Below are 27813 nucleotides of genomic sequence, written 5' to 3'. Positions count from 1 at the left end.
GGATGTGCGCGGAGCTGAGGTGACGCAATAACTATAGACGGCGGATAAATGGCTATCCACTTGTAACCACGCCCTTAATTATGCAGAACCTTAAGGCTTTATATAACGTAAACGAATGAGTTATAAAAAAATTCACCCCCCTCAGAGTTGTCATGAAGATCAAAATTAGCCATATAAGCCAAAAACACAATTTGTACCAGGCTGTAAACATGTTTTTTTCTGCTTTAAAGTTGAGAATTTTAACATGGGGCTCAATGAGATTCTGCTCCCTTCTGGAGCCTGTCCCTAGTGGCCAGTTGAGGAATTACAGTTTACATTACTTCCGTATTGGCTTCAAGAGAGATCGCGGGAGGTTGCCGCTTGGTTTTGATGCTTCAACTCAGTATAGTCTAGTGAAGGAACTTTTTTAAGTTCTTAATTGTGTTCGTATGGTACCATAAACCAATCGCTGTTGTGACTGTCATTTTCTGGTGTCTATGACGAGTCACATGGTATTTACAGCTCGAATGGTTGGCCCAAAAAGTTGTGTGGTTCCTATGAGTGAAGATGATAAAATTCAAACTGGCTCGTTTTAGGGGGCAGCCGAGCAACCGGCATTGAGATGAATGTGAATGCTAATGGGTTGTTTCTCCACCGGGTGTTATAAACCTCCTTGTTTATAATTTGCCACCCATCTCCCCGAATTAAAGTTTGGTACAGATATATAAATTATCAACACCTATTGTCAACAAAAAAAAAAAAAAAAATGACTTCCCTTTCAAAGTCAGCATCCCCACACTGCAATACTTAAATAAATCTTCCTCCTTAATTAAAAGTTATGCTTCCATTAGAGCCATAAAAAAGCTAAAAGGTGCATTTGTATTGACTCTTAAAACTTTGTGACCTTGCAGCACTTTAAGTCATATAAACAAATCTGTTTCATGTCTTTAATATATAACCCTTCAAGCTGTTCTGTTCTGGCTAATCTCATCTATTTTTTTTCTGTGTCCTGTTGCAGTCTAGTTTAGAGTGCATGCTGTGTTTGTCTGACACCCGTTTGAGAGAGAATAGAAGGCAGCTACGAGGTCCGCTTCCCATTAATCATCTCAATGAGCTTTTGTTCCCTTTTTTTCCCCCAGAACGGGTCAATCAAACCGAGATGCTTTACCGCATTTTCTTTTGTCTGTGTCTTTCACTTGGGCTGCTCATCAAATATTCATTACTTTTTCAATAATTTATCTCTCATACACCCTTATCTTGTTTTAGGACACTCGTGCATGTGATTAGTAAACTTCTGAAAGTGTGCTATGTATGTAAATGAGGCCGACATTTTCAACGAGACCAGCTGAGAGTTTATAGCTACTCGAGCTTTCAAGTGGAGCTATTCATCTCTCTTTGCCTTCACCAGCTTTTATGTCATTTCAACATCATGTAGAAGCACCATCCCTCATTATTATTCTCCTCTCATGTCTTCAGCTGTCAGGTTTTGCTATTGACCCTCAAGCCTAACATCCTTATTAAGGTTATAACGATACTAATATTTCAGTAGTCGATACCAATGAAATTTCACGATTCCCAAAACTAATTTTAATAACACTGCTAAAACTAATATGCTACTGAACACACTCTTTAAATAAAATATTAATATAACAGGGGCGTTGTCACAAATGAGGCAAGGGGACAGCAGTAACTCCTAAAATAAATATAATGAGAATAGTAAAACTGTATTCAAATTTTTGTAATAAAATAATTATATAAATATCATTTTAATTGCTTAATGAAATCCTGCCATGTAACAAGCAAATCTGCCATGGTGCAAGTGCAACAGGCTTTAAAAGGGCATGGAAGATATGAGACTCTGATTGGTTTACTGCATGTTACTCCCAAAACACACCCATGACTCATTAAGGCCCCGTTCACACCGCAAGTCTTAATGCTCAATTCTGATTTTTTGCTCAGATCTGATTTTTTTTTTTTTTTTTTTTTGTCACATTACCTTTTAAAATGTGTCCTATATCTGATTCCAGTGTGAACTGTTTGAGGTTTCAAACTAACCCACATGTGCAAAAGAACAATATCAATGACATCAGACGCAGCACGCTGTTGCACTAAAGTTCGGGAGGCTATAGAGGATGTTAGCAAAAATGTTTGTGTAATGGAAGCCATAACATTAATGAGCATGTGCTGAAGAGGAGAAGAACGAAAAGAAAGAGAGCAAAATTGGTTATTTTGGCCTTTTGTCACCTTCCTTTGGCACTGAAGTCCCCGTTCTTCCATTTTGTTTGCTATTTTGTTGCTAGTTGACTCCACTTTTGTCATTGCTAATCCATATTTATACTTACTGAGTGTGTGTGGATCTCCTAAGTGAAGTGCTAAATGCTGTGGAACATAGACTTGCCCTTTGTAAACCCATTCCGGATCAAACAACCCTGTTTGTCGTACACTGGCTGTGCATGTTATGCATGGCTATTTCAGTATTCATATATTCTGCTGGAGCGAAAGTTGTTTTTGAATGATGGAAAATGAGCAAGCCTCCCTACCTTAAGTTCAGCAGGAGGAAATTTGCCATTTGCCTCTTGTTTAGAAAGGACAGGCACAGTATGTCACACGGTTGCCAAACGCACCGATCACAAATAGTTTGAAAAGGTCAGTGTTTAATCCACAGGCAGAACCTTTGAAAGTGTCAGAAAGGCTCTTACATTTGAAGAGGGGCTGGTGGTTTTGCAGTATCATGATGTTGGACTTGTTTTTGTCTAGTGTTGACTGCTGATTTAAGAAATATATCCATCCATCCATCAATTAGTCTGTCTCTCTATAGACTTTATTCATAGTAGAAGTTGAATGACTTCAGATTTAAGTCAACATTTATATGATGAAAGTCGAGTCGACTGGTCGCTGATGACGTCATTATTGAAGAATAGGCCTGAACCTGGAGCTGAGACTGAACACGGGTTGCCCTGTGCACAGCTAGGGCATATGACACAGTGCTGCCCACGGGCTATTGCTCCTTCATAACAGCTTATTTCTATCAGTTCTTTTTGTCTTTGGGTCATTATATTTATATTTCTGCTCGTTCTAAATCAGACATAGATAAAGTAGCAGTAAAGATTACATTTATATGAATGCATTAGTGAGAGAGCGATTGCCTCTGAATTAATTCCACATGGCAGCGTCTCTCTACTTAAAGTGAAGCTGTGGGTTTTATTACTAAGAAATATATGCTAGAACTTTTCAGTTTCTAAGCTATTTTATTGATAAATCACTGAACAGTGTTGACAATACATTTCTGTGCTACTGAATGATTCTGTGTGCGTTACAATGCAGGGGCGGCACATTAGTTTAGAATGCGATTTGTGAGGGGGGGGTGAAAACAGAGAGTAAAAGTGGACTTCAGAGATTTCTTATCCTGTTGCGCCCTCTATAGGCCATGATCAGCGTCTAGTCAACAAGTCGTCATGGCAGAGCATTAAAGTTGACTAGTCTTTGCAATCCCTAACTCACAGCTGTGCCATCTTTGATGTCTAAAAAGAATGAAAGCCAGGCTGTGAGGGATAGATCCGCATCTCTTAAATGGGTTCCACTGTTTTTTAATGTGTTTTTGGATTGTTCTGCTGATGAAACACTAAAATTTCTTGTAATTATATGTTTGCAGTAGGAAAAAAACTCCAGACAATATAAGTTGTGGAAAATGATACGTGATAGGAGCTTTATTCAGCTTTTTACAGCAGATGCCATTGAAATCACAGGTGGCCAAATTTTAACGAACAGAGCATGGACTGAAGCGCAGGAGCACTTAGGGCGTCCAAATCCACTTTTGCTAGTTTAACGATGGAAAACCAATCAAAGTCTCATCTCCCATTCCCTTTAAAAGCTGTGTGTGTAATAAGCAGAGTGCATCCGCCCATAGGCCCACATTACTAAAGCGTGCTTTAAATAACACCAAAAATACTCTATTGTTGACTTAAGGCCAGTTTTTTGTTGGTCAATGGTGGTCATTTTCAGTTGCCTCAAAATAGTAATGCACCAAAAATGCGAACACCTGGTTTTCAGACCAGCACGCCCATGGGCAAACAGATGGGTGTGAGTGCATTTGCTATTTAAACAACGAAGCGCTTGATGTGAAAATAATAACTAAGGGTGCGTTCACACTTGTAGTTCGGTTAGTTTGGATCGTTTGGTCCGGACCAAAAAACAAAACATAATAGTCCTGGTCCGCTTAGCGTTCACACGGGCATTTTTAACAGTGAACCTAAAGTTGCTCCACGTTTGCCCTCTAATGTTAAAGTTATTCATTTTGGATACACCGATCTTTCCGCGTCGTCTAATCAGCTGCATGCGTTGCATCTTCTGACTTTAGCCGATACAGTAGTTCTCCTGTCGTGGGCCAACATTTTTTAAAAATGCCTGGAGAAACTGGAGTCATTTCAAATACAACTGTCAAGCCATCTCAAGAAGCATATTTATATTCAGACAAGTGTATGTGTTATTACAAAATGTTGTGCAATTAAGATCAGATTCATTTGTTTTGCCAGAAATCCCATGTTTGGGAATTTGTTACAGAGATTTTAAAGACAGTTGGCTTTGATTCTTTATCGGGCGAAGAACCCTATTTGGTAACTTAATCGCGCATTCACATTGGTGTTTACATGCCTCTCTGTGATGTTGTTTGCGTAGGATTTCTACAAATTAGTGAACGTTGTGGCATGAAAGATGATATATATATGATCACACCATCTTTCATACCACAACGTGACAGAAATAATGCAATATGTGTACATTTGGTCTGTTTTATGACCTTATAGCTGTTTTTTGTATACTTAAATGGCATATATTGGTGTTTGTTTTTACTGTGAGCCTGATTACTGCTAAAATAAGTGGTACCACCAGTATTTATAGTGCTATTTTTCACGCAATGCATTACAACATATAGGACACTAGAACTCATTGGAGCATTGAATGTTGCCATAGGTTTGCATAATATTATACAGTGATCCAGTGGGGAACCTAAGCCATTTATTGAAATGATCAAGCCATAAGTAGTGAAATATGTATAATTTTGGTCAGTTTTATTTATTATTATAAGTATTACTACTAACCCAGTTTATATTAGTATGGCATTTTTGTATTTTTTTTTGTATTACTTATTACTGCTAAAATAAGTGGCACCATCAGTATGAATTTTTTTCCACTCATTATTATATATTTACAATTTATATGTCAATATTCTTTGTTTTTTAGTAGATCTTATGTAAGGTCCACCTGTGCCTCAATGCTTCTTCTATAAAAATATGCTATTCATTTTGCATGTTTTTTATTTATTTTTTAAATATATTTTATGTTTGTGTCTTATATGTTGCATATTCAGTTTTTGAAAAAAACTAATTACCCTAATTCTAAATAAATATTTTATGAAGTTTATACATTTTTTCTGTATTTTTTAAAATTGTGTGTATATATATATATATATATATATATATATATATATATATATATATATATATATATATATATATATATATATATATATATATATATATATATATATATATATATATATATACACACACTTTGAATGACCATAGACCGGCGAGGAGCCATGTATGGTAATTTCATTGACCTTGATTTTCAACATAAAAATGTTTTTTTTTTCTTTGTTTTGTTTTTCCACTAAAGTTCAAAAGTCCTAGTAAGAACATACAATAACAATCTTGGGTTGAAATTTTGAATTTTAAAGGATTTCAATGAGTGCCCTATAAAGGAATAAAGAACCTTTTACCTTCTCAATGAATTTGTATTCCAGCAGATTGATGTAGATACCTTGAATAACAAGCGTCTTGTGTTTTATTAAATAGCAGGATTAAATAAGTCCTGATAGCTGTTATGTATTGCCAATGGAGGCCTGTGGTTCTCACTCATTTAATAAAAGACCAAGATCAAAGAACATGATGCAGGGATTAGACTTCAACCGTTTCCAGCATCTCACGTCATCAAAGTAAAGCACTGCAAATCTACATGAAAAGGCCTGCGATCTATTGTTGATTAACACAATCTTTGATATCACAATCATTTTTATGTCTCGATGGGAAGAGGCCAAAGGTTCGGAATTGCTATTTTGATATCACATCTTAATCTAACAAACAGAAAATCTAACGTCAAACATAACGGAAAGGAAGTTAGAAGCTGCCCTGTGGCCCATCCTCATCTTTTGGATTAAACACAGTTCAGTCTCGACTGATTGAACGCCATAGGCAGCGTCCCGATTTCAAAAAAAGTGGTCTTATAAAATAATGGCATTGGAATGGAGGTTGCGTGGATGCTCAGTGGACCTCATTAGTGTCAAACACTTGAGCATGTGCTTGTGTGAAGCAACCATTAGAGCACTGTCAGAACAGAGAGCGTACAAGGAGTACAAGGATTCTTTTCTCGATTTTCTGCAAGCACAGCACACTGTCCACGAGACAAGAAGGAGCCGTGAACGTATGGAGGGATTATATGAAAGGCACTTTGTCGTCTTTCTGAATAACAAAAACCTGTGCATCTTCCACGCAGCACAAGGGAGACAAATCACCCTGTAAACCCGTGCACAACAAACTCCAAACCGAGGATGAAGGTTGCCTTGTCACCAAGCCAATCGTGAGAAACACCGTGTACAAAAGTAAAAATCACAGATCAGCCTATTCTGTGACAGGATTATTCAATGTTGTATTCAAAGTGTCCTTGAGTGTTTGTTTGTTTTTGTCCATGTTGTTGGAGTCGATAGGAGAAAACACTCTAACGCAGAGCTTTTCACCTCACTGTTTCCATGCTTTAGGTTTTGAAAGACTTGCAGCTTTGAGAGACTTTCTTCAGTTTGTCCCACAGACGTAAGCGCTATGCCAGCAGTGAACAGTTAACAGTGAAACTTACAGAAATGTACAGAATGTTTGTCCTTGTGAGTCTGTATGTCGACGATATTTTCAATTTTCAGACAATGGGAGATGCCGGTTAAATGATGCACTATTTTGCCCACATTATGCAGGTGCATTTGACAAATTGTTAATTGTCCTTCATCAATTATTCACCAACATGCGCCTTTCTTGAGCTAATAGATTCCAAAATCTAATTTATGCTGCTTTAATAACTAATATTGGGGTAAAACAAAAGACAGCACATGGAATTTACTAAATACATGCACCAGAGGCCTTTTAGATTGCACACGCATACAAAATGGGTAATTAAGGGATATTAAGAACAATATTGACATATATAGGAATAAAACCCTTTGCTACACTTGGCTGGTTAACTTTAGTAGCTTTAATAAGCAGTTTAAAATTAACGTGTAGTTGAACAAGGTTGCATTTATTCGATACTTGTTTTAAAAAAAAAAGGGTTTCCTGTGATGCATAGCTACTTTTTTAGCATCATTACTCTAGTCTTCAGTCACTTGATCCTTCAGAGATCATTCTAACATGCTGATTGGCTGTGAGATTTCTTATTATTGTTAAAAGTCAAAAACTATTGAAAACAGTTAAACTGCTAAATATTTTTTGTGGAAACTGATACACTTTACTGAGGATTTTTTTGATGAATAGAAAGAACAGTATTTACAGTGTTCATTTATTCCCACCTCTATTGATGAGTTATCTTGACTTTTATGAGAAAACACTCTGCCACTGATGAGATTTTTTGGCATATCCTGTAAGTTTCAGAGATGAAAACTTCCTCGTTAGTCAATGACAAGCTTTTATCGACACCAGGCCCAATAAACGATCGATCTCAGAATGTGCCAGGCTGTGATGTCATCGTCTGGTGAACACCGCCTCAACAGAAGATGACCAATGCCTGATTCTGTAGGCCCATCCACTGACTCTGTTTGACATGATGAATAACATAAGCCTACGTGGAGCTAAACCGAATAGAACTTCCAAGCAATAAACATGCCGCATAAGTTTCATTTGGATTACAATATTATGAATGCATGGATGACTTTATTTTTATTTTGAATGAATGTCCAGCTTACGTGGGGAAGACATAATAAAGCGTGTTTGTTCCTTCTTTTCACCGTGGATTAGTTTCTAAACAAGATCGGGTGGGCCAAGTAATAAAAAAAAAAAGCATTCCAATTAATTACAGGTGCATGAGAGATATATCATTGTGTTAGTTTGATAAAGACATTTTGCGAGCTTGGCGAATCTTTTCGGATGCTTTTTCCCCACATGGTTTCAAAACAATCCCTCGTGTGTACTCAGGGGGGAGCCAAAGCTCATGAAATATGCAAAGCAGAGGACATTTACTTCCAAGTCATCAGTGCGGCATGCCCATAAAAACCGAGCATTCCAAGAGAGAGGCTAAAAAAACCAGGGTAGTACTTCTGTCGATTGATTTTAAATAATCGTCACGATATCGGCCTGCTCGTTATTTATCCTTAAAACTTTGGGGTTTGTGTTGATAACGAGCCTCCACTAGCAGTCATGCTTGTGGTTGCCAAATGCGAAGAGCTTAAATCCCCCAAATAGAGCTTTCCTCCTTTAGAGGATATACTTTCTTCCCAGTGTTTTACTTAATCTGTGCACTCTGGCAACCCTGTGCACGCGCTTTCTCTAAATGCGGAAGGAGCGCTGATGAGCTGAAAACAAACACATTCGCTGGAGTTTAGAGATATCCACAGCGAAATCCTACTTCAATGAAAGTTTCATACAGCCAGTCTTTGTTTCTTCACAAGACACTTGTGCTATTTGTGTGAGTAAAACAGCCATGATCAAACCTTCAGTGACGAATTTCAACAAATGCTCATAGCCTACGGATCTCCACTTTACTGTTTGCAGAATAAATGCACCTTTGCAACCGATGGGACTATTCAATCAGGAAAAGGGACCTAATTTAGAATTATTGGAAATAATATTAGGAGTTTTGCCATTTTATCTTTTGAAGTTCCTAAAGGTTTTAGCAGTTTTCATAATGTGAATCAGCTGAAAATTATATTGCCACTGGGACGTTCTCAAACATGAAAATGTGAAAAAAAGCTTAACGTGGCTTAATTAAAGAAGACAGTGTTATTAACAAACCACACGTAGTGAACACCATACTAATAAAGCATAGGCTACTATGTACAGAAAAGCATGAGCCCTGAATAGGAATGCAACACGTTTAATTAAGCATTTTCCTTCCATTAAGAAAATGCTTAATGTTGGCTACAGTGACATTTAAATACTAATAAAGCATACTATAGAGAAAAATTGGTTGGTGCAGAATTTGATCTTTTAATATCACTAGTAGGCTAAACGTGTAACAGTCTTCTATGGGAGGAAAACACAATGTGTAATTAAACGCGCTGAGTTCATGGCTCAACTGTTTTGCTGTACAGACTGTACAGCAAAACAGTTGAGCCCAGAATATGAACTCTGCAAAAATAATAAACCATAGGCTACTGTACAGTACAGGTCTCAGGAGTTTGGTCTTTTAATATTACTGTCAGTGCACATTTCCACTTTAAGCATTTTTCACGTTAAGCGTTTAGAATGTCCCTAGCCACATAATTTTTTTTATATCACGTTCTTTAAGAATTTGCTGGGCAATCTGAATCTGTCGTTTGTTTCATTTGCAAACGAACTGTGTTGCTTTAAAAATCTAATGTGAATAGAGGTTAAAAGCTTTCACCAAAACCCTGTGTTTTGTATTGATTCACCATCTAACAAAGTTATCATAGTTGTTTAAATGAAGTCGGTGGGCCACCTACAGGCCTTTTGGGTGAAGTGTAGGTTGGTAAACAACAAGTAAAATGGCCATAACTACATTAACCTTTTTTGACAGAATAATCGTGATTATGATTTTGAGCAAAATAATCGTGATTATCATTTTAACCATTATCGTGCAGCCCTAGTTCAAATTGTGCTCTTCTCACCCACTGGCTCCAAAATATGACTTGTAGTGAGGCTGATAGCAAACATATTCATTATGAATCAGTTCTGCTGTTGGGTTCATCCGAGGTGAAGATCTGTTCACTCTCACGCTCACATTCCATTAACACTCTTTATTCTGCTTAGTTTAGCAACTGTGTAGGATGCCCAATTTACACTGATCTGGTTAACTTCTTGATTGATTAAATTCCTGTGAATATTTTGTCTTGTAATTATGGACCCGAATCCATTACAGCTTAAATTAATTGAATTTGCTTTATAAAATAAAACTGTAGCTGTCCGCTTGATTTCAGAAGGTGAAATAATTGTGCTGACTGGCAATTGATTTTCTGTCAGACCTGTACGTGTACATTTTATTCCGTTTGATAGCCTACATTGCATTTATATCAAGGCGCAAATGTGCACCATTTAGACTATTAATTAGATATTCCTTAATATGTGGTTTTGCAGTTCCAGCAGTTCTTGAAATGCAAGCCACACATTTGAATGACCATTTTTCAACCTATATACACCTCAGGCTTTTCTTCTGTACCTTCAAACATTGCCTGTAGCTTAAATAGTACAGTAAAGCATTAGAAATGGCAAATTCATTGGTTAGAATCAAATGAAATGTAAAAAACAAAACAAAAAACAACTAATACACAGATATTAGTTTATACAATTTAAATTAGCAGTTAATTTTCAGCATCATTACTATAGTCTTCACATGATCCTTCAGAATATGATCAATGTTGAAAACCTTTTTTTGCATAATATTTGTGTGGAAACCATGATACATTTCTTACTGGATTCTTTTAAGAATGGAAAGTTTGAAAGAACAGAATTTATCTCAAATAAAATGTGCAAGTTCTTTACTGTCACTTTTTTTTTAATGCATCCTTCCTGAATAAAATTATTTCTTTAGCACTTTTTATTATTTTTATTTTTTTTATGCACAGTGGTGCACATTATTAATAGGGATGGGTATCAAGAACTGGTTCCAAATTTCTAAGAACCAGTGATTCGATAAGAAATGTGCATTTTGATTCCGCTTATCACTTCCTGTGTGCGCATTTTAAACCATTCAAAGCCCAAGAAGACTGCTCTGCACAAATCCAAAACATGCACACAGAAAGGCACCTTTCATACTTTATACTGCTCGATACTGAACTGAGTTCTATTTCATACCATTGTGCCCTTGAACAGACAAATACACACAAATAAGTCAAAATACTCTTGTAAACACAGCCGGTTATGTCTTCAGTAAATGCACACTGTTGACAAAGAAAACACGTTTAACAGTATATTGGATCTGTGCAGCTCTTAAAGTGACAGCAGTCTAATATTCCTGCTGCTGTCTTTATTATAACGTTAATCAAACAATAAAAGACAGAGAAAAGATACCCGTTGTTTAACTGTTTACTTCAATAGCTTTTTTTATTTTTAATTTATTTTTAATAAATGATAACTTGTCATTAATAATGCTTGAAATTCATTTTAGTTAGTTAGCCTAGTTGTTTTAGGTATTTTTTAAACCATAGGCAAAAGTTCCTTGCCTTGGTGTTCTTTTAAAGGTGCCCTAGAATGAGTTGAAACGATATGTTAAATTGTTCTCTGATATCTACATGGAGGGTATTTGGCTAATTTAACGGCAAAAATTGTCCAGATACAGTTTTACAGGTCCATTTGTAACCCTATAAATTGCCCCTAGGATGTAATGCTCAGTTTTTTCCCTATTTGGAAGAGTCGTGAATATTAATGTTGAGCTCTGCTCTGATTGGCTTATTTCAGCAGCTCACAGCACAGCAAATCAGCTGTTCAGCTCATAAGTCCTGACCGTCCTGACAGAACACAGACCGACTGAATGACACTTTAAGCAGAACATCTCAAATGGAGATTGCTAAAATGCAGCTTACTTGTTTATTGGTGTTTTCAGATCCTCCACGTGCGAGAAAGAGCTTACGTGTTTGCGGTTGCCAAATTTCAGTAATTAAATCCCACAAACCAGAGCTTTTCTGTGAAAAAAATCATGTATACTATCCGGTGTTTTACTTAAACATGTCCAATCTGGCAACCATATGCATGCAAACGCTCTCTCTCTCGCGGACGATCTGAAAACACCAATAAACAAGTAAGCTGCATTTCAGCAATCTCCATTGGAGATGTTCTGCTTAAAGTGTCATTCAGTCTACATTTTAGACTTGTCTTTCTTCAGCGATATTGCATGTTTATATAATGTTAGTCACAATGTAGGCTATGCAGTGACTGTGATGTACTCTGAAATACAAGCATGCGAAAACATCATAGGCCTACTTCAGTTCTCAAAAATATATAACTTATATTTTTACTAAATTAATATCCTTGTCAAATGACTGTCGTTTTAACTTATATGGTGGAAAAGGTGACGTTTGCTAGAAGGATCGAGTAAACGATCTATAAGCAACGTGTTTGAGACTCACAGTATGTGATGTCCATTTACTGAACTCTTATTATTTCACTATGGAAAGGTTCATTCAATTTTTCATTCTAGGGCACCTTTAACTTTTTATCTTTTGTCAAATGAACTTATATTTAATGTGATTCAGATAAAATCATATTTTCAGTTTATATTTTTTAAATTGATCCCTTTCATTGTATTAACTTAAAATGTTTAATTTCAATTAACTAAAATTTTTAAAGCAACCAGGTAACTTACTGTTTTTTTAAGTTAAACCAACAATATTTTTTACAGTGTGGTATTCAGTTACAATGAAATGTTTTGCTATAAGACATAGAATAAATGTGAATGATATCTAAATTCTTTTGTATTATTTGCTTTATTGGAATCAAAATTAGGGATCAATAAGAATCAGAATCGATAATCAGAATCAAATCAGAATAGTTGAAATTCAAATGATACCAACCCTAATTATGAACAATAACTGTTTAAATGAAGACCACTCAGAAATCTTATTTAAATTCATGTTATATAAGTAAACAGAACTGAATACATTGACTTTTTAAAGTTTTTATTGGCAAATTTTGCTTACTGCAGAGCCAAATGACATCCAGTTCGCCATCTCTGGACCTGGACTAAGTCAAGCTCCACCTCTATTGACGTAATGGGTGGAGTTATGTTTAAGGATAGGGTTATGACCATCAAGCTCCACCCATTGGCTCTGCAGCCTCTCAAATAATGTCTTTTGTTTGATTTGTGATACATCATTAATGCAGTTCACTGTGTATGTGTAGGTTTTCTCCTGTCAGCGAGAACGCCCCTGTGGGAACGGTCGCAGGAGTCATCTTGGCGGCTGCCATAAACCAGACCATCATCTACTCCATCATCGAAGGAAATGAAGGCGGTGAGCACTTATCGGATTTGCATAATTTGTTTAGTGAATCAAGTGCTAAAACGATGCAGAAAGGGCACGCAATTAAACCGTCACTGGCAGTTCTCATACATGCTTGCCCTTCAAGTATATACTTCAACCAGACTAAGGTTTATTCCTTCATCAGTAACTTCAGTGCAAAAAAAAAGACAAGATTGCGGGAAATGTCACACTGGTCTTTTATGAGCTGGATATTATTGTATTGTAATAAATTATAGTTTGTAAGACATCAAGCATGGGATAATGACAGCCCACACTCCTAGATGGCATTTCTTAGGTGGTTGTCAGCTGCAAGTTATCAAAAAGGTTTTTTTGGGGTTTTTTAAGGAGTGTACTTCCTGTTGCCGTGTGTCATCGGAGACTGAGTGAGAGCAGGAGGGAGGTGTGTGTGATTAAATCCTCTCTGTGTTCAGAATGTGTTTAGCCGAAATCACATTTGAATACATCTGGTGCTGGTTTAGAGCGAAGGGGAAATCGTTTCGGTACATTCTCATTAGACTGAATCAAAGAGCGTTGATAGGTAATCAAAGGGCTGTTTTCATTAGCGCAAACGAGAAAAAGAGGAAGAATAAGGTAATCATCACACCCTTCAAACCGCCTGGATCAAAGATGTTTAATGCGATGACATCACCCAAGATTGAAGCTAATCCTTTATGAATGTTAATCAGTCTCAAAAGATGGGTAGTGCACACTGGGCCTGAAATCCTAATATAGCTAAGTGCATTACCGATATGGTTAAGGGATGAATTGTAAGACCTGGACTTAGAATTACTGTGTGCACAAATTCTTACATCATGGCATGAGTTATGTCATATTACGGTAAAGGTATGGATAACAATATAGTTATTACTTTCTGTAAATGCAATGGAAAAGTTAGTATAGTACCTTTTTGGTAATCAGGTGAATCAAATCCAGAGAATGTTTTACAAATGAAAGTTACTTTATCTCATGTGATTATTTAGTAGCACTTTGCAGTTATGTCCCATTAGTTAGCATAATATAACTAGCAATGAACAATACATTTGTTACATTATTTATCAGTCTTTGGTAATGTTATTTAATTTAAAAAAAATCAGCTTTTTATTCTTAGTTCATGTTACACCATAAAAAGAACGCCTTAAAATAAAGTGTAAAAAATGCTTTAGAAGTATCTTTTATTGTTAGTTCATGTTAACTAATGTAGTAAAAGGGACCATATTATGCTTATTTAATTTTTTATCTTTCTTTAGTGTGTAATGTTGCTGTTTAAGCATTATTCAGTCAAATGCAGGTCCTCCTCCTCTCCTCTCTCTCTCTCTCTCTCTCTCTCTCTCTCTCTCTCTCTCTCTCTCTCTCTCTCTCTCTCTCTCTAGCGAGCTGTCATTTTCACCGAATCATCACACGCCACGCCACATCACATTCCTTTTAAAGGGTTGGTTCACCCAAAAATGAAATGTATGTCATTAATGACTGACCATAATGTTCCACACCCGTAAGATCACCATTCATCTTCAGAACACCGTTTAAGATATTTTATATTTAGTCCAAGAGCGTATCTAAGTGTATGCACACTATACTGTCCATGTCCAGAAAGGGAATAAAAACATCATCAAAGTAGTCCATATGTGACATCAGTTAGTTAGTTAGAATCTCTTGAAGCATCGAAAACACATTTTGGTCCAAAAGTATCAAAAACTACGACTTTATTCAGCATTGTCTTCTCTTCCGCGTTCGTTTTCAATCCTCAAAAAAAGATTTAAACGGTTATGAATCAGCAGATTGATTCATGATTACGAATCGTCAATGTCACGTGATTTCAGCAGTTTGGCAGTGTGACACGTGATTAATGACATAAATTTCATTTTTGGGTGAAGTAACCATTTAAGTTTGGTACTTCAAGATCGCTTCTGTCAGTGACATTGGTGCTTTATCCTCTCCGTATGCCATTTTAGAAATCAAAACAGTAGACAAACTATAAATCCACATGAAAATCTTCTGTCAAACAGCTCATCACTGGAACTGAACTGCGTGTGTGAAAGCGTCGATGTGATCCAACCCCCCTGCCTCACCTGCTGCACTGATTCGTCGAATATAGCGGCGACTGAGTGGAGTAGACGCTTGATTGACATGTCACTTGAAAGCTAGTTTCCTCACATTTAAAAACGTGTTTCTCCATTTGTTTGCATTTTGTGTTCCGGACATCCTCGACATAACTGGATTATTTACATAGACTGTAAAAAAAAAATATGGATGGAGTGTCTGTGATGTCACCCGTATGATTCTGAAGAGCAGTTTGTGTTGTGGCAATTTCGTTGTGTTGTGGTTTAATTTAGTACTGCTGCGCTACTGGGCCACCGTAGGAAAGAGAGGTGCTGCAACAATGTAAAATACGTGTGGAAAAAAAGATGATTTTTGAACATTCAAGCATGAAAACCTATTATATTAGACCCCAAAAACCTTTCACCTCTTATGTTAAAAAATATATCGTTTTGTGTTACCAGTTATTTTTTTATTTTGGAAATTTTCGGTTGAAGCTGTTGTAAAATAGCAAGTGAAAATATCTGCTGTTTTCTCTCCTGTTGCGACAGGTAAATTCATCATGAATAACATCACTGGAGTTATCAGCACAGCCAAGCCGCTGGACTACGAGAGCAACAGCAGTTACGTCCTCCGTGTGGAAGCCGACTCCATGAGGGTGGTGTCGTCCAACTTACGAGCCCCATCCAAAAGTGAGGCTTCTTTTACTGCATATTTTTTTAGGGTGTGTTCACACTTAGTATGTTTGGTTCGATTAAAATGAACCCTGATGCGATTGCTCTGTTAGTAGGGTTCATTTAAATAAGTGTAAATGCTGCCATGCAGACCCTGGTGTGTACCCAACAAGTTGACAGAGACCGCTGAAAAGATGTCTCTCTGTCCATTTCCAAATGAACTCTGGTGCAGTTAGAATTAAATATGACTGCAATACGGACCAAAGACATATAAACAAACCAAAAACAGGACATAGTCACAAGATGCGACCCTAACAAAGATTGAATGCTCAAGCATACCTGTTTTTTCTTGTCATAGTTGCAATGTTGTCTTTCACTGTTAGGTACAGGCGTCAAAACTGTATTTCCTCACAGCAGATCTTCATTTGTGTGTGTGCTGTGGAATTCCTGATGCTGTTTTGAATCCTTTACACATTTTATAAGCATTTTATAAGAGTTCTTAGCTGGTCAAAATACCATCATATGTAGCTACACACATACAACAAGCGCATTTATCCAAGCACACAGCATCGTTTTGGATGTTCGGAAAGTTTTGTTATGAAATACACTCACCTAAAGAATTATTAGTAACACCTGTTCAATTTCTCATTAATGCAATTATCTAATCAACCAATCCCATGACAGTTGCCTCAATGCATTTAAATGTGTGGTCCTGGTCAAGACAATCTCCTGAACTCCAAACTGAATGTCAGAATGGGAAAGAAAGGTGATTTAAAGGGGGGGTGAAACACTCAGTTTCAGTCAATCTCATGTCAATCTTGAGTACCTATAGAGTAGTATTGCATCCTTCATATCTCCGAAAAGTCTTTAGTTTTATCATATTTATAAAAGAAATATGGGCTGTACCGAGTCTTTCCGGAAAAAACCGAGGGCCTGGAGGCGTATCGTGTGGGCGGAGCTAAAGAATGACAAGCGCGCAAAGCGGTGACGTCCTCAAGCGTGGAGAAACCCATCTATCTCAGCTAATACAGATAATGATCCACAATCAAATCTGAGGCTGAAATAAATTGAACAGGAGAAACGGCAACATCAGGACGTCCGTCTCTGTGGTATGTACTGTATTTAGGGGCCTTTGTGTGCAGTTTATGAGGACATGATTCGGTTTATGGACTATTGTATGTGACTAGACCTTAGAGGTAGCAAGCAAAACGGTTTTGCACGTCAGAGTCAGAATAGTGTAACGTTATACAGAACAACAATGGAGTAACCGTTAGCGCATTTGAATGACGAAGCACGCGATCGTATCGTTTACTGATGTTTACTCATGCGACGGTAGCCAATAGCAGAGACATTTGAAGTTGATTTACTCACCGGCATCTTCCAAAGCAGGACCGCTCTGTCAAAAACACACTTCTTTGGTATGATTTGGTGAAGTCCTGTGACAGCAGTGACCGTGGAAATCCACTTTGCGACGCGACTGAAGCGATGCCTTGAAGCTTCCCGTCATTTCTGCGTTCAAATCGGTTCAAATGCAGCGCTGCCTTCCCGGAATGCTGTGCTGAAGCGTTGAAGTCGCTCGACGTCACCCATAGGAATAAAGTGGAGCGCGGCGCGTCATAAGTGTTCACGGACGACTGGATCTGCACCTGAGAGACTGTTTACAGCGTGCATTTCCTCTCTCTCCCTCTAGTCACGCGCGCGCGCACCCTACCGGGAGAAGAGCCCATACGGCCCATACAAGGACCTTCCGCTCTATTTAACGTCAAGTAGACCCATACTCGAAAAAAACTCGCCGAAACTTGTGAGAAACCGGAAGGAGTATTTTTAACACAGAAATACTCAATCAAACGTCCAACATTAGTTTTTGAAACTTTGTCTATGTTTAGGATGGGAATCCAAGTCTTTAAAGGTGTAAAAAGCTCAGTATGCATGAAACAGCATTTCACCCCCCCTTTAAGCAATTTTGAGCGTGGCATGATTGTTGGTGCCAGACGGGCCAGTCTGAGTATTTCACAGTCTGCTCAGTTACTGGGATTTTCACACACAACCATTTGTAGGGTTTACAAAGTATGGTGTGAAAAGGCATGCCAGTATGCAGCAGTCCTGTGGACGAAAATGTCTTGTTGATGCTAGAGGTCAGAGGAGAATGGGCCGACTGATTCAAGCTGATAGAAGAGCAACTTTGACTGAAATAACCACACGTTACAACCGAGGTATGCAGAAAAGCATTTGTGAAGCCACAACACTCACAACCTTGAGGCGGATGGGCTACAACAGCAGAAGACTCCACCGGGTACCACTCATCTCCACTACAAATAGGAAAAAGAGGCTTTTTCTGTTGTTGTAGCCCATCCACCTCAAAGTTGTGTGTGTTGTGGCTTCACAAATGCTTGAAGCAACTTGAGGCACCCCTAAATGCATTAAAGCAACTGCCATGTGATTGGTTGATTAGATAATTGCATTAATGAGAAATTGAATAGGTGTTCCTAATAATAGGAGTGTACAATAATAATTATACAGTTTTACTAAATGTTCAAATTCTATGAGAATAGTTCACACCATGACTATAACAATGTCGACACAGAGTAACAATAGCATTAGAATCAATCACATTATCATCATGTTTTAAAGAGCGGAAGTATTTAAAGTGCAGATGGCATAATTGCAGCATGTGCTTATAATAAACACAGATGATAATAACACTAGTTATTGTATTGGTATCTATCTTGGTATGAACAGGTCCTTACTCAGGATCTATAGTCATAAATATGGCTAAATTCAAATTCTTCAGAATGGATTTAAATGCTCAAATGTGTTGAAAACATCTGTCAAATTATCCACAATAAAGAACAATCTGTACAGGTCTGCTGTTGACCCTTGGACATTTTAGGTGGCTTAAAGGCTAGTTCAGGATGATTTTGCTTTCATTTCAATTAAGCATGCATAAAATACATCCTTTCCAGCGTGTCAGTGCAGTGTCTCAATATAATAAAACTATAATCGTAAATGACTTCCTGTCATCTAGCGCTCCGTGAGCACGGGGATGGGGGCTACTTGTCCATCCCTTCCATGTGGAGGTGATTATGGAAAATCATTATTTGAGAAAAGCTTTTTTGATGAACCAGAATCTGATTAACCAGTTTAATATTCCAAGTATGCAAACCTGATGATAAAATCAAATGATTAGTTGAGTCAAGTCAGTCTGTCAGCTTAGTGATTTTAATTGATTATTAAAAGTGAGTTTTAATTAATTATATCTTGTCAGTGTGCTTGGAAAAAGCTGCCAGGTCCTTGCTTTAAATAAGAGCTTATGGGTCTCATGAATATCTAGATGGAGTACATATGCATATTATTGCATAGATCAGTGTCTACTGATGATGATGTTATATGGTTGTGGCAAACGAAAGCCATACAAAATGTGGCTTGCGTTGTGTTTTCAGGTGGCCCATTTGCTCATTTTATTCATTGCTTTTCAGTGGTCAGCGATACTCTTTTGCCGTGTCACTCTGCTCTGTGCAGAGATGCTTCAGTGCTCCACTCGGAGTGACTGTGCAGAAATGAGCAGAAGGCTCTGGAAACCCCTTGGCATGAATGCCGAAGTCTGTCAGATGATAAATCGTGTTGTTGCTCTCATACCCCCACAAAATATGACTCTGCCTTTTACTTTGAGAAGTGACAGATGATGGTCTTGAAGCACTTGATGAAGAAATGCTGTGTATAGAGATACTTTAGAAGCCTAGATGTGCAGATCTGAGGGTGGTGAGCTGGGTTTTGATGATTTATTGAATTTGATTGTAATTGCTTTGGGGCAATTTCCATGAATGAAAATGCGGTCGTGGGAAAAATGGCAGAGAACTGTACTGCGCCTGCAGAAAAAACAAAGTTGGAAAAGTGAAAGGACTATACATGTTTAAAGACAAACACTGCTATAGCATTTTATGGGTAGCTATGTCAGAATTTAACATTGTGAGTGTTATTGATATGTATAGCTAGCATTTTAAATAATTTACCATGCAAATGCTGAAAATACAGAGTAAAAATTATTAAATAACTGAAGAGGAATGAAATACAGATTAGACAATTACAAATATACAGTATGTGCTATATAAAAACAATAATATCTAAAATCATCCAAATAAGATATACAACATCAATAGATTTATTTTAAGGCCCTGTAGCTGTCATATGGGATTTGACGTGGGTTTTGAGTCAGTTTTTGGCTGGACATTTTTGGATATTCTGACCTTTATTAATATCCATCCATAATAAACATAGTCAGCATGGCTAATAAAGACTTTCTGAAGTGAATCGATGGGTATTTGTCAGAAAAATATCCGTTTAAAACTTTATAAAGTAAAATATCTAGTGATTGTGTTGCGCCAGTTCTGCTTTTTCCGTAATTTGAATACGCTAGGTACCTAAGCTAGAATATACTAGATATCTAAGCTAGATATTTTGCTTTATAAAGTTTTAAATATGGATTTTTTTTTTTTACAAAACCCCATTTAGTTGCTTCAGAAGTCCTTTATTATCCCCCAGAGCCGTGTGGATTACGTTATATTGTACTTTTTCGAGCTTCAAACTCAATGGACCCCGTCACTACCATTATAAAGCTTGGAAGCATCAGGATATTTATTAACTTCGATTGTGTTCATCAGAAAGAAGAAAGTCATATACACCTAGTATGGCTTGAGCGTGAGTAATTCATGGGGTAATTTTCATTTTAAAGTGAACAAATCTTTAAATTTTTGTTGGGTTGACTGAATTTCTTAAACTTAAAGTCAACATGAAATGAAAATTCACTATCACATTAATTTTCTAAATGTGTCGTATTGATCTTATTGTGAACATTTCACCCATGCACATGTTTTTTCTTTAACAAAATAAAATAGAAAGAGAGAGAGCGCTCATAATTTTTCTCAAAATATCGTTACTTGAATTTTCTGGGTAAAAAGACACACTCCAGACTTCTCTGTGGTGACGTATACCAGACACTTGGATGTATGTCATAATATGGAAGAAAAAATCTGCTGCTACTTCAGGTACATTATGATGTTAACCATTCAACACTGGTTGTGAGAAGAAATTATGTAAAATAACCCTAACAGCTATAATTTAAAAGTTGGTCCAAAATTAGGTGGCTCATTCTGACAGCTTAATTTTGGCTACATTTGCAGCCTTTTACAACCATTGGAAAATTAAAATATTATCTTGCTTATTGAATGTAAAACCGAAGAGTTTCGGACCCTGGTTTGTACTCTATTCATAGAAAGCCTCTTGCTATAACATGTTCTTGGATGTTCTGTAGGCCTTATACTTCCACAAATGATTTGAAGGATTACTTGTATTTTTAAAATTTTGTTTGTTTTTGGTCTTTTTTTCTCAGGCAACACAGCAAAGGTCTTTATCGATGTGCAAGATGAGAATGACCATCCTCCAGAGTTCACTAAGCCGTTTTACCTCGGTGGGGTTGCAGAGGATGCCAAGACCTTCACCTCTGTTTTACAGGTCCAGGTAAAGTGTCTCTCCCCTGCAGGGTTGTAACCGTATCCGTGAGGCCTCGTGCAGGCAGCAATCGTTCACTTACTGATGCACATTTCATCAGAATGACAAAAGTTGGCTCCAATTGTAATCTGATTGGCTGGCTGCTATGCATGCATAATAAGATGCCCAATCACCAATGGAAGCATTTCAGAGAACAAAGCCGCACAGCAGTGAATAACAATTCAGTTCTTCAACAGAAGGAAATCACCCATTTTCATGGTCATGGAAGACCTGAAAATATCAGGGAGTTTTAAAATGGTGTTTTTCTGTCTCCGAAAAGTCATGGGTATTAATCAAATCTTAGAAGTCATGGACATTTCTGTGGTGAATACATTTTTCTAGAATTTGACTGGTTTGATTTTGCTCTTGTGTGGAGAAAAACTTAAAGAAAAACCATAATCATACTTTTCAGTCATACTTTTGAGTCAGTTATTTTCAATGCATCATTCGAATCAGTTCTCTAATTCACCTGAATGATTCATTTATGAAGTGGTCTGAATTGGAATGATTCTTAAATGACTTTAACATGGTGTCCTAAACAGATAAAAGTCTCATTTTCGATTGATCAGAGTTTTGGTTAGGGCTGTGCAATCAATCGTAATTTATATTTTCGATTTTGGCTTCCAATGATTATGAATTCAAGACAATCAACGTGAAACGATTATTGTGCCAGTGCCACATTCCATTATTTTCCTTCACATCGGTGTCGCTTTCATTCCCCCCTAAAAGCCCAAACTTGACATCCAAATCAGCCGAATAAGTGAGTGATGTAAAACGCAGTCTCCTGTTGTTAAACTGTGGGATGTGATTGATATGATACAGTGTTATTATTTAAAGTTTATTACACCGTGAAACAGACACTGTTCCCTGGCAGCTTTTTGTGCGCGCCCTCCGAGGTGGGGTGGAACTGTGGGGGGGGAAGTCACAGTTCCATGCAATGATGCAGAAAAAGCTACACTCTGGAAGAATTATGATCAACTGTCGATGCCGTTCTCTTCCTTCATAACTCGTACTGAGACGGATTTATTTGTATAAATAGCTTGGCAACACTGCGTGAACTTTTTGAAGTGTAAAGTTTGAGTTTCAGAAACCGTTACACCTGTCCGACCACTGCGTTTGTTTACCGTTACAAACAATCTTTAAATACAACATTGTAACAATGTTCGTAAAGAAAGGAGGAAGAAGTCTGCTTAGACTCGTGTGTTTTATTTCGTTTCTTCAACTTTAAAGCATAGCCTACGTCTCGCTCACAGTGATATAATAAACTCAATACAATCCACACAGTTTCCCCCACGGCTCTCCAGAGCGTACGGCGAACATACACGAGTCATCCGCTTCTCTCTCCCTCAGTCCTCGTTTTTTTGTGGCTTTTATACCGTCTCTCCGCGCCAATTATTGCAATCCATTGTGTTTATCATTTGCACTTGACCTATGCTCTCTTCTGACTCTCTCTCTCTCTTCGTGCAGACCTCGCTTTTACTAAGTATCCTCGTAAACACAGTCAGTTATGTCTTAAGTGAATGTAAACACTGAGAAAGTGTGTGTGTGTGTGTAACAGTATATTGGGTCCATTCGTTAGCTCTTAAAGTGACAGCAGCCTAATAAATCTGCTTCAGTCATTATTGTTAGTCAATGACTAAACTGTTTTTTTTATATAAGGATTATTATAGATTACTTTATTCAATTTCTATTGTATGCTATTACTTATCTGAATACATCTTCCTGAAAAACCTTAAATCAGCCTCCTATTCAGCCACAACGATAATACGCAACGAGCGACAAGGGGTTTTAAGGTGCTAAAATTGTGTCATATTAAAATTGTATTATGACTTAGTGCAGTATGCTTGCAGACATAGTTCCGCCCACAAAATCGTCTGATTGTTTGTTTGTTTTTCTTGTTCTTGCTCATCGTTGTAATCTCATCGCATTGCATCTGGTTAGGACGTATTTTAATGAAGGAATGGAAAAGCCATGAGAATTCATCACACCAGTTTTCCTCTGTGCCGGTTGTTCTTTGTCTGTGTGAGGTGTTGTTCTCTGGTTGGTCAGATTGCTGGTCTCGGCTGAAGAGCTTAAGTCTGACCAGCTGGGGTCTGAAAGATTGGATCATCTTGAGACAGCTTATAAAATGCCACGGCTGCGGAGGCTCGCTGATACACATCTCAACACAGCTGTCAATAGCGAGGACAAGGGCACCGCATTTTCTGGAAAAGAAAATGAATCAAAGATCCTCATAAATCAGCCAGGCATTCTCTTAGAGCAGAGATCACTGTCCTTTCCCAGCCTCTTTCTCTCTCTGTAATATTCTTTTGTTTTGTCTCTCTGCAAGTTCTTTTCTCTTACAGACTTAGCATTTCTCACTGTTTTTCAATCATTTATTCTTCAAGTCAACCATTAGCCTAAAATGTACCCTAAACGAGTACATAAACAAACACTTCTAGCTTCTCCAGCTCAATTTAACGCATTTTTGCAAATGGGGTTTATAATACAGTTCATGCAGTTCATTATCAGTGTTTGCAAAAAAAATGTCTTCAATCCTTCAGGTCAAATTCTTTCATGGCAGAGTAAAAGTTTATCCGTTAAAGTGAGTTAACAGGGATGGATGTATTATTGTATGCCAAAACCTGGAAATTAGTATTTTAGCATTTCTCAGTTGTTTTGGTAAATGGTTTTTTGCTTAAATGCCTGAAATAACGTCTGTGGTTAACACAAGCATGCTTTATTCTAACTACATAAAATACATCAGTAATACTCCCTGTTTTTTTATAGCTGCACTATGTAACTTTTCTGTCTGCTAGAGGGCGCCTATTCAAAACAAATGTTTAGTTTGATGACGCCAGGTTTGAGCGCAGAATCTTGGGACATGTGGAAAAGAATCGGGATAGGACTCGGACAGATATCATGTTCCCAGATGTGATTATTAATGTTACTGTAGTGTGATGCAGAGCAGGACCGAGTGTTTTGGAGCTGAGCACGGTTACTGGAGCGATTGTTTAGCAATACAGGGCTCGCGAGCAACAGGACTTTTATTATGACGGAAAACAGTCGCCAGCTCCATTTCTGCTTTTCCGGTCACGAGTTTATGGTAACTCAGCTCTGTTTATCATATGAAATACATTTTAGTGTGTTTAAAATGATGTTATGACGTTACTCTGTGCGTTCACTCAGCGGCTGCTGTGACATGTTCACACTCCCAACCCGAGGAAACCGAGGGTAACGCAGATATGAGGCAATTGACAGGCGACTCCCTCTGACGTCCCGATTCATTGGTTAAAATTGCATTTTTCTCACAATTTACAAATATTTGGAAACATTTGGGCTATTGTAAGAACTCAACTGAACAATATATATATATAGCCTGGTGGTTTTGGGATATTGTACTGCAAAAAAAAAAGTGACTAAATGGGGATACATTCGCTAGTCCGCTTTCAGAGCCTTGTTAGGTTTATAATCATGCTCTTGCAAACTATTCAAACTTCTCCACAAAGCTAGGATGAAAAAAAACATTGTAAGTATTTAAGTATAATTTTCTTTGGCATCTGATTACTTTTTTCCAATTTCTGACTTTACTTGATAGTGATGTTTTAATACCCAGAAAACAAGCACTGTTGATTTCATTAGTTCTAATAGAATATTAGTTTTTACTGTGGTATCAAAATTACAATGTATTCAACAGGCATTTCGATTTCTTGCCTGTAAAGCCACCCATTTAATTACATCCGTGTTACTCTAATCAGACATGCTGCCACTCGCACTGGGTTTCACCTCATTAGGCTTCACCCCGCCTTAAGTTCATGTGTCGACTATAAGAACAGTGGCAGTGATGCTATCAGATGGCCGGCGTCCTGCATTCGTTCAAGGAGACCTTATTAACCAAGACCCCAGACTGTGTTAAGCCACGCAGCAGAAGTCCAAGGTTTTATAGGGTCACATTCACTGCGAATACAGATTACCATCGTCAAGGTCTTGTTTACTTGTAGAAACATTTGTGATGTTAAGTTCAGCGGGCAAAAAGCCAAATATGCTGCTTGGATACACTGTAAAAAAAAATCCTAAAATTACAGAAAATAACTCTAAATTTTTTACAGTATTTTTTTGTAATTTTTAATTATGTTTAAAACTATGTAAAATTACAAACAATATCTGTAAATTAACAACTTGACCATTATTTTAAGGATTATATCATTAATGACAAATTACAGCAATTCTTATTTTTTATACAAGAAAATTACTGTATTTTTTAAATAATATTTTTCTGTTTTCATAAATTACGTACAAATGCATGTAAAATTATAAATAATATTTGTAAATTAACAACTTGACCATTATTTTAATGAATATATCATTCATGACAAATTACAGTAATTCTAAGTTTTTTTATACAGGAAATTACCTTATTTTTACAGTATTTGTTTCTATTTTCATAAATTACATAAAAATTCATGCAAAATTACAAACAATATCTGTAAATTAACAACTTGACTATTATTTTAAGGACTATATCATTAATGTCAAATTACAGTAATTCTTATTTTTCTATACAGAAAAAATACTGTATTTTTTATATAGTATTTTTCTGTTTTCATAAATTACATACAAATGCATGTAAAATTACAATTAATATCTGTAAATTAACAACTCAACCATTATTTTAAGGATCATATCCTTCATGACAAATTACAGTAATTCTCAGTTTTTAATACAGGAAATTACCTTATTATTTATACAGTAATTTTTTTCTATTTTCATAAATTACATAAAATTCATGTAAAATTACAAACAATATCTGTAAATTAACAACTTGACTATTATTTTAAGGACTATATCATTAATGACAAATAACAGTAATTCTTATTTTTTAAATGACTATTATTTATAGAGTAGATCTCTGTTTTCATAAATTTGATAAACATTAATGTAAAATTACAAACAATATCTGTAAATTAATATTTTGACTGCAAGTTTTAGTATTAAATCATTAATGACAAATAACTGTAAATCAAATATTTATGAGAAAATCACTATATTATGGTATTTTTTCTGTTTTCTTAAATTATATACAAATTCAACTCTGGCCTAGATGAAGAAAGCCAAGAATTCTGACAAAAGTAAAATAAGTATCAGGAAAAAACAAATGATAGTTAAACACGTTTATTTTTGTCAAAACCTTGGAAAAAAACACATTTGAAAATAAAGCATTCTTCTATTAAATTCGGGAGTTAAAAGGGATGGTTCACCAAAAAAAAATAAAAATAATTGTCATTATTTACCCATCAAACCTGTACAAGTTTCTTTTTCTGTTTGAACACAGAAGCTGTTATGAAGAATGTTGGTAACCAGACAGCTAACTGACTTCAAACTGACCTCCATAACAGTAGTCGATGACAGTCAGCTGTCTGGTTACCAGCATTCTTCATAACAAACAGAAAAAGAAACTTGTACAGGTTTGGTGGGTAAATGATGGCCTTTTTTCGCCATGATTTGCACATGAGCATCAGAATTGGACCACAAAGCACGAATCCTGATGAATCATGTGTGCTTTTACATCACGTGGATGGCCGGGTGCGTGTGCGTGGCTTACCTGAGGAACACATGGCCCCAGGATGCACTATGGGAAGAAGGCGAGCCGGCGGAGGCAGTGTGATGCTTTGGGCAATGTTCTGCTGGGGAACCTTGGGTCCTGCCATCCATTTGGATGTTCCTTTAACACGTCCCTACCTAAGCATTGTTGTAGACCGTGTACACCCTTTGATGGAAAACGGTATTTCCTGGTGGCTGTGGCTGTGGCTCTTCCAGCAGATAATGCTCCTGACACAAAGCAGAGGTGTTGTCTTGGCCTCAAAATTCCCCAGATCTCAATCCAATCGAGCATCTGTGGGATGTGCTGAACAAACAAGTCTGATCCATGGTGGCCCTGCCTCGCAACTTACAGGACTTAAAGGATCTGCTGCTAACATCTTAGGGGTCAGGGCTGTTTTAGCAGCAAAAGGGGGACCAACACAATATTAGGAAGGTGGTCATAAAGCCTCATCTGTGTATGGTGTAACTTGTATGGAATTATGGCAATATTAGCAAACAAGTGTTGCTTTGGACAGAGCATCCACCCTAAATCAACAAGTTATGTTATAGTGCCACACAGTAAAAGGGAAAATGAAAGTTGACAATAGGCAAGATTATTTCTAAAGGAAAGGTCAGTAATTTGTACAAATGTAAAAGGGTCATTATAGGTCACATGAATGTAACTGTAATGCCACCAAGATGCAGAAATTGAAATTAATACATATGCAGTGTTTACGCTGTATGTGTTTAGCAGAGTAGGGGTTGGCATATATATATATATATATATATATATATATA

At 37.0% G+C, this 27813-nt stretch overlaps 1 protein-coding gene across 4 annotated transcripts in view; it reads left to right on the top strand.

The window, feature by feature from the left end:
- pcdh15b (protocadherin-related 15b) overlaps positions 1–27813 on the top strand; it is a 321029-nt gene that overhangs the window by 251853 nt on the left and 41363 nt on the right. For all 4 annotated transcript variants that reach the window (XM_067430706.1, XM_067430704.1, XM_067430705.1 and 1 more), the window contains 3 exons: positions 13086–13195; positions 15790–15930; positions 21299–21426. In XM_067430706.1, the coding sequence (XP_067286807.1) occupies positions 13086–13195; positions 15790–15930; positions 21299–21426 (379 nt within the window). The remainder of the gene's footprint in view (positions 1–13085; positions 13196–15789; positions 15931–21298; positions 21427–27813) is intronic.

Source organism: Pseudorasbora parva, chromosome 21 (genome assembly GCF_024679245.1).
Source record: "Pseudorasbora parva isolate DD20220531a chromosome 21, ASM2467924v1, whole genome shotgun sequence".
NCBI classification, from domain to species: domain Eukaryota; kingdom Metazoa; phylum Chordata; class Actinopteri; order Cypriniformes; family Gobionidae; genus Pseudorasbora; species Pseudorasbora parva.
This window is presented reverse-complemented; position numbering and strand designations above follow the sequence as displayed.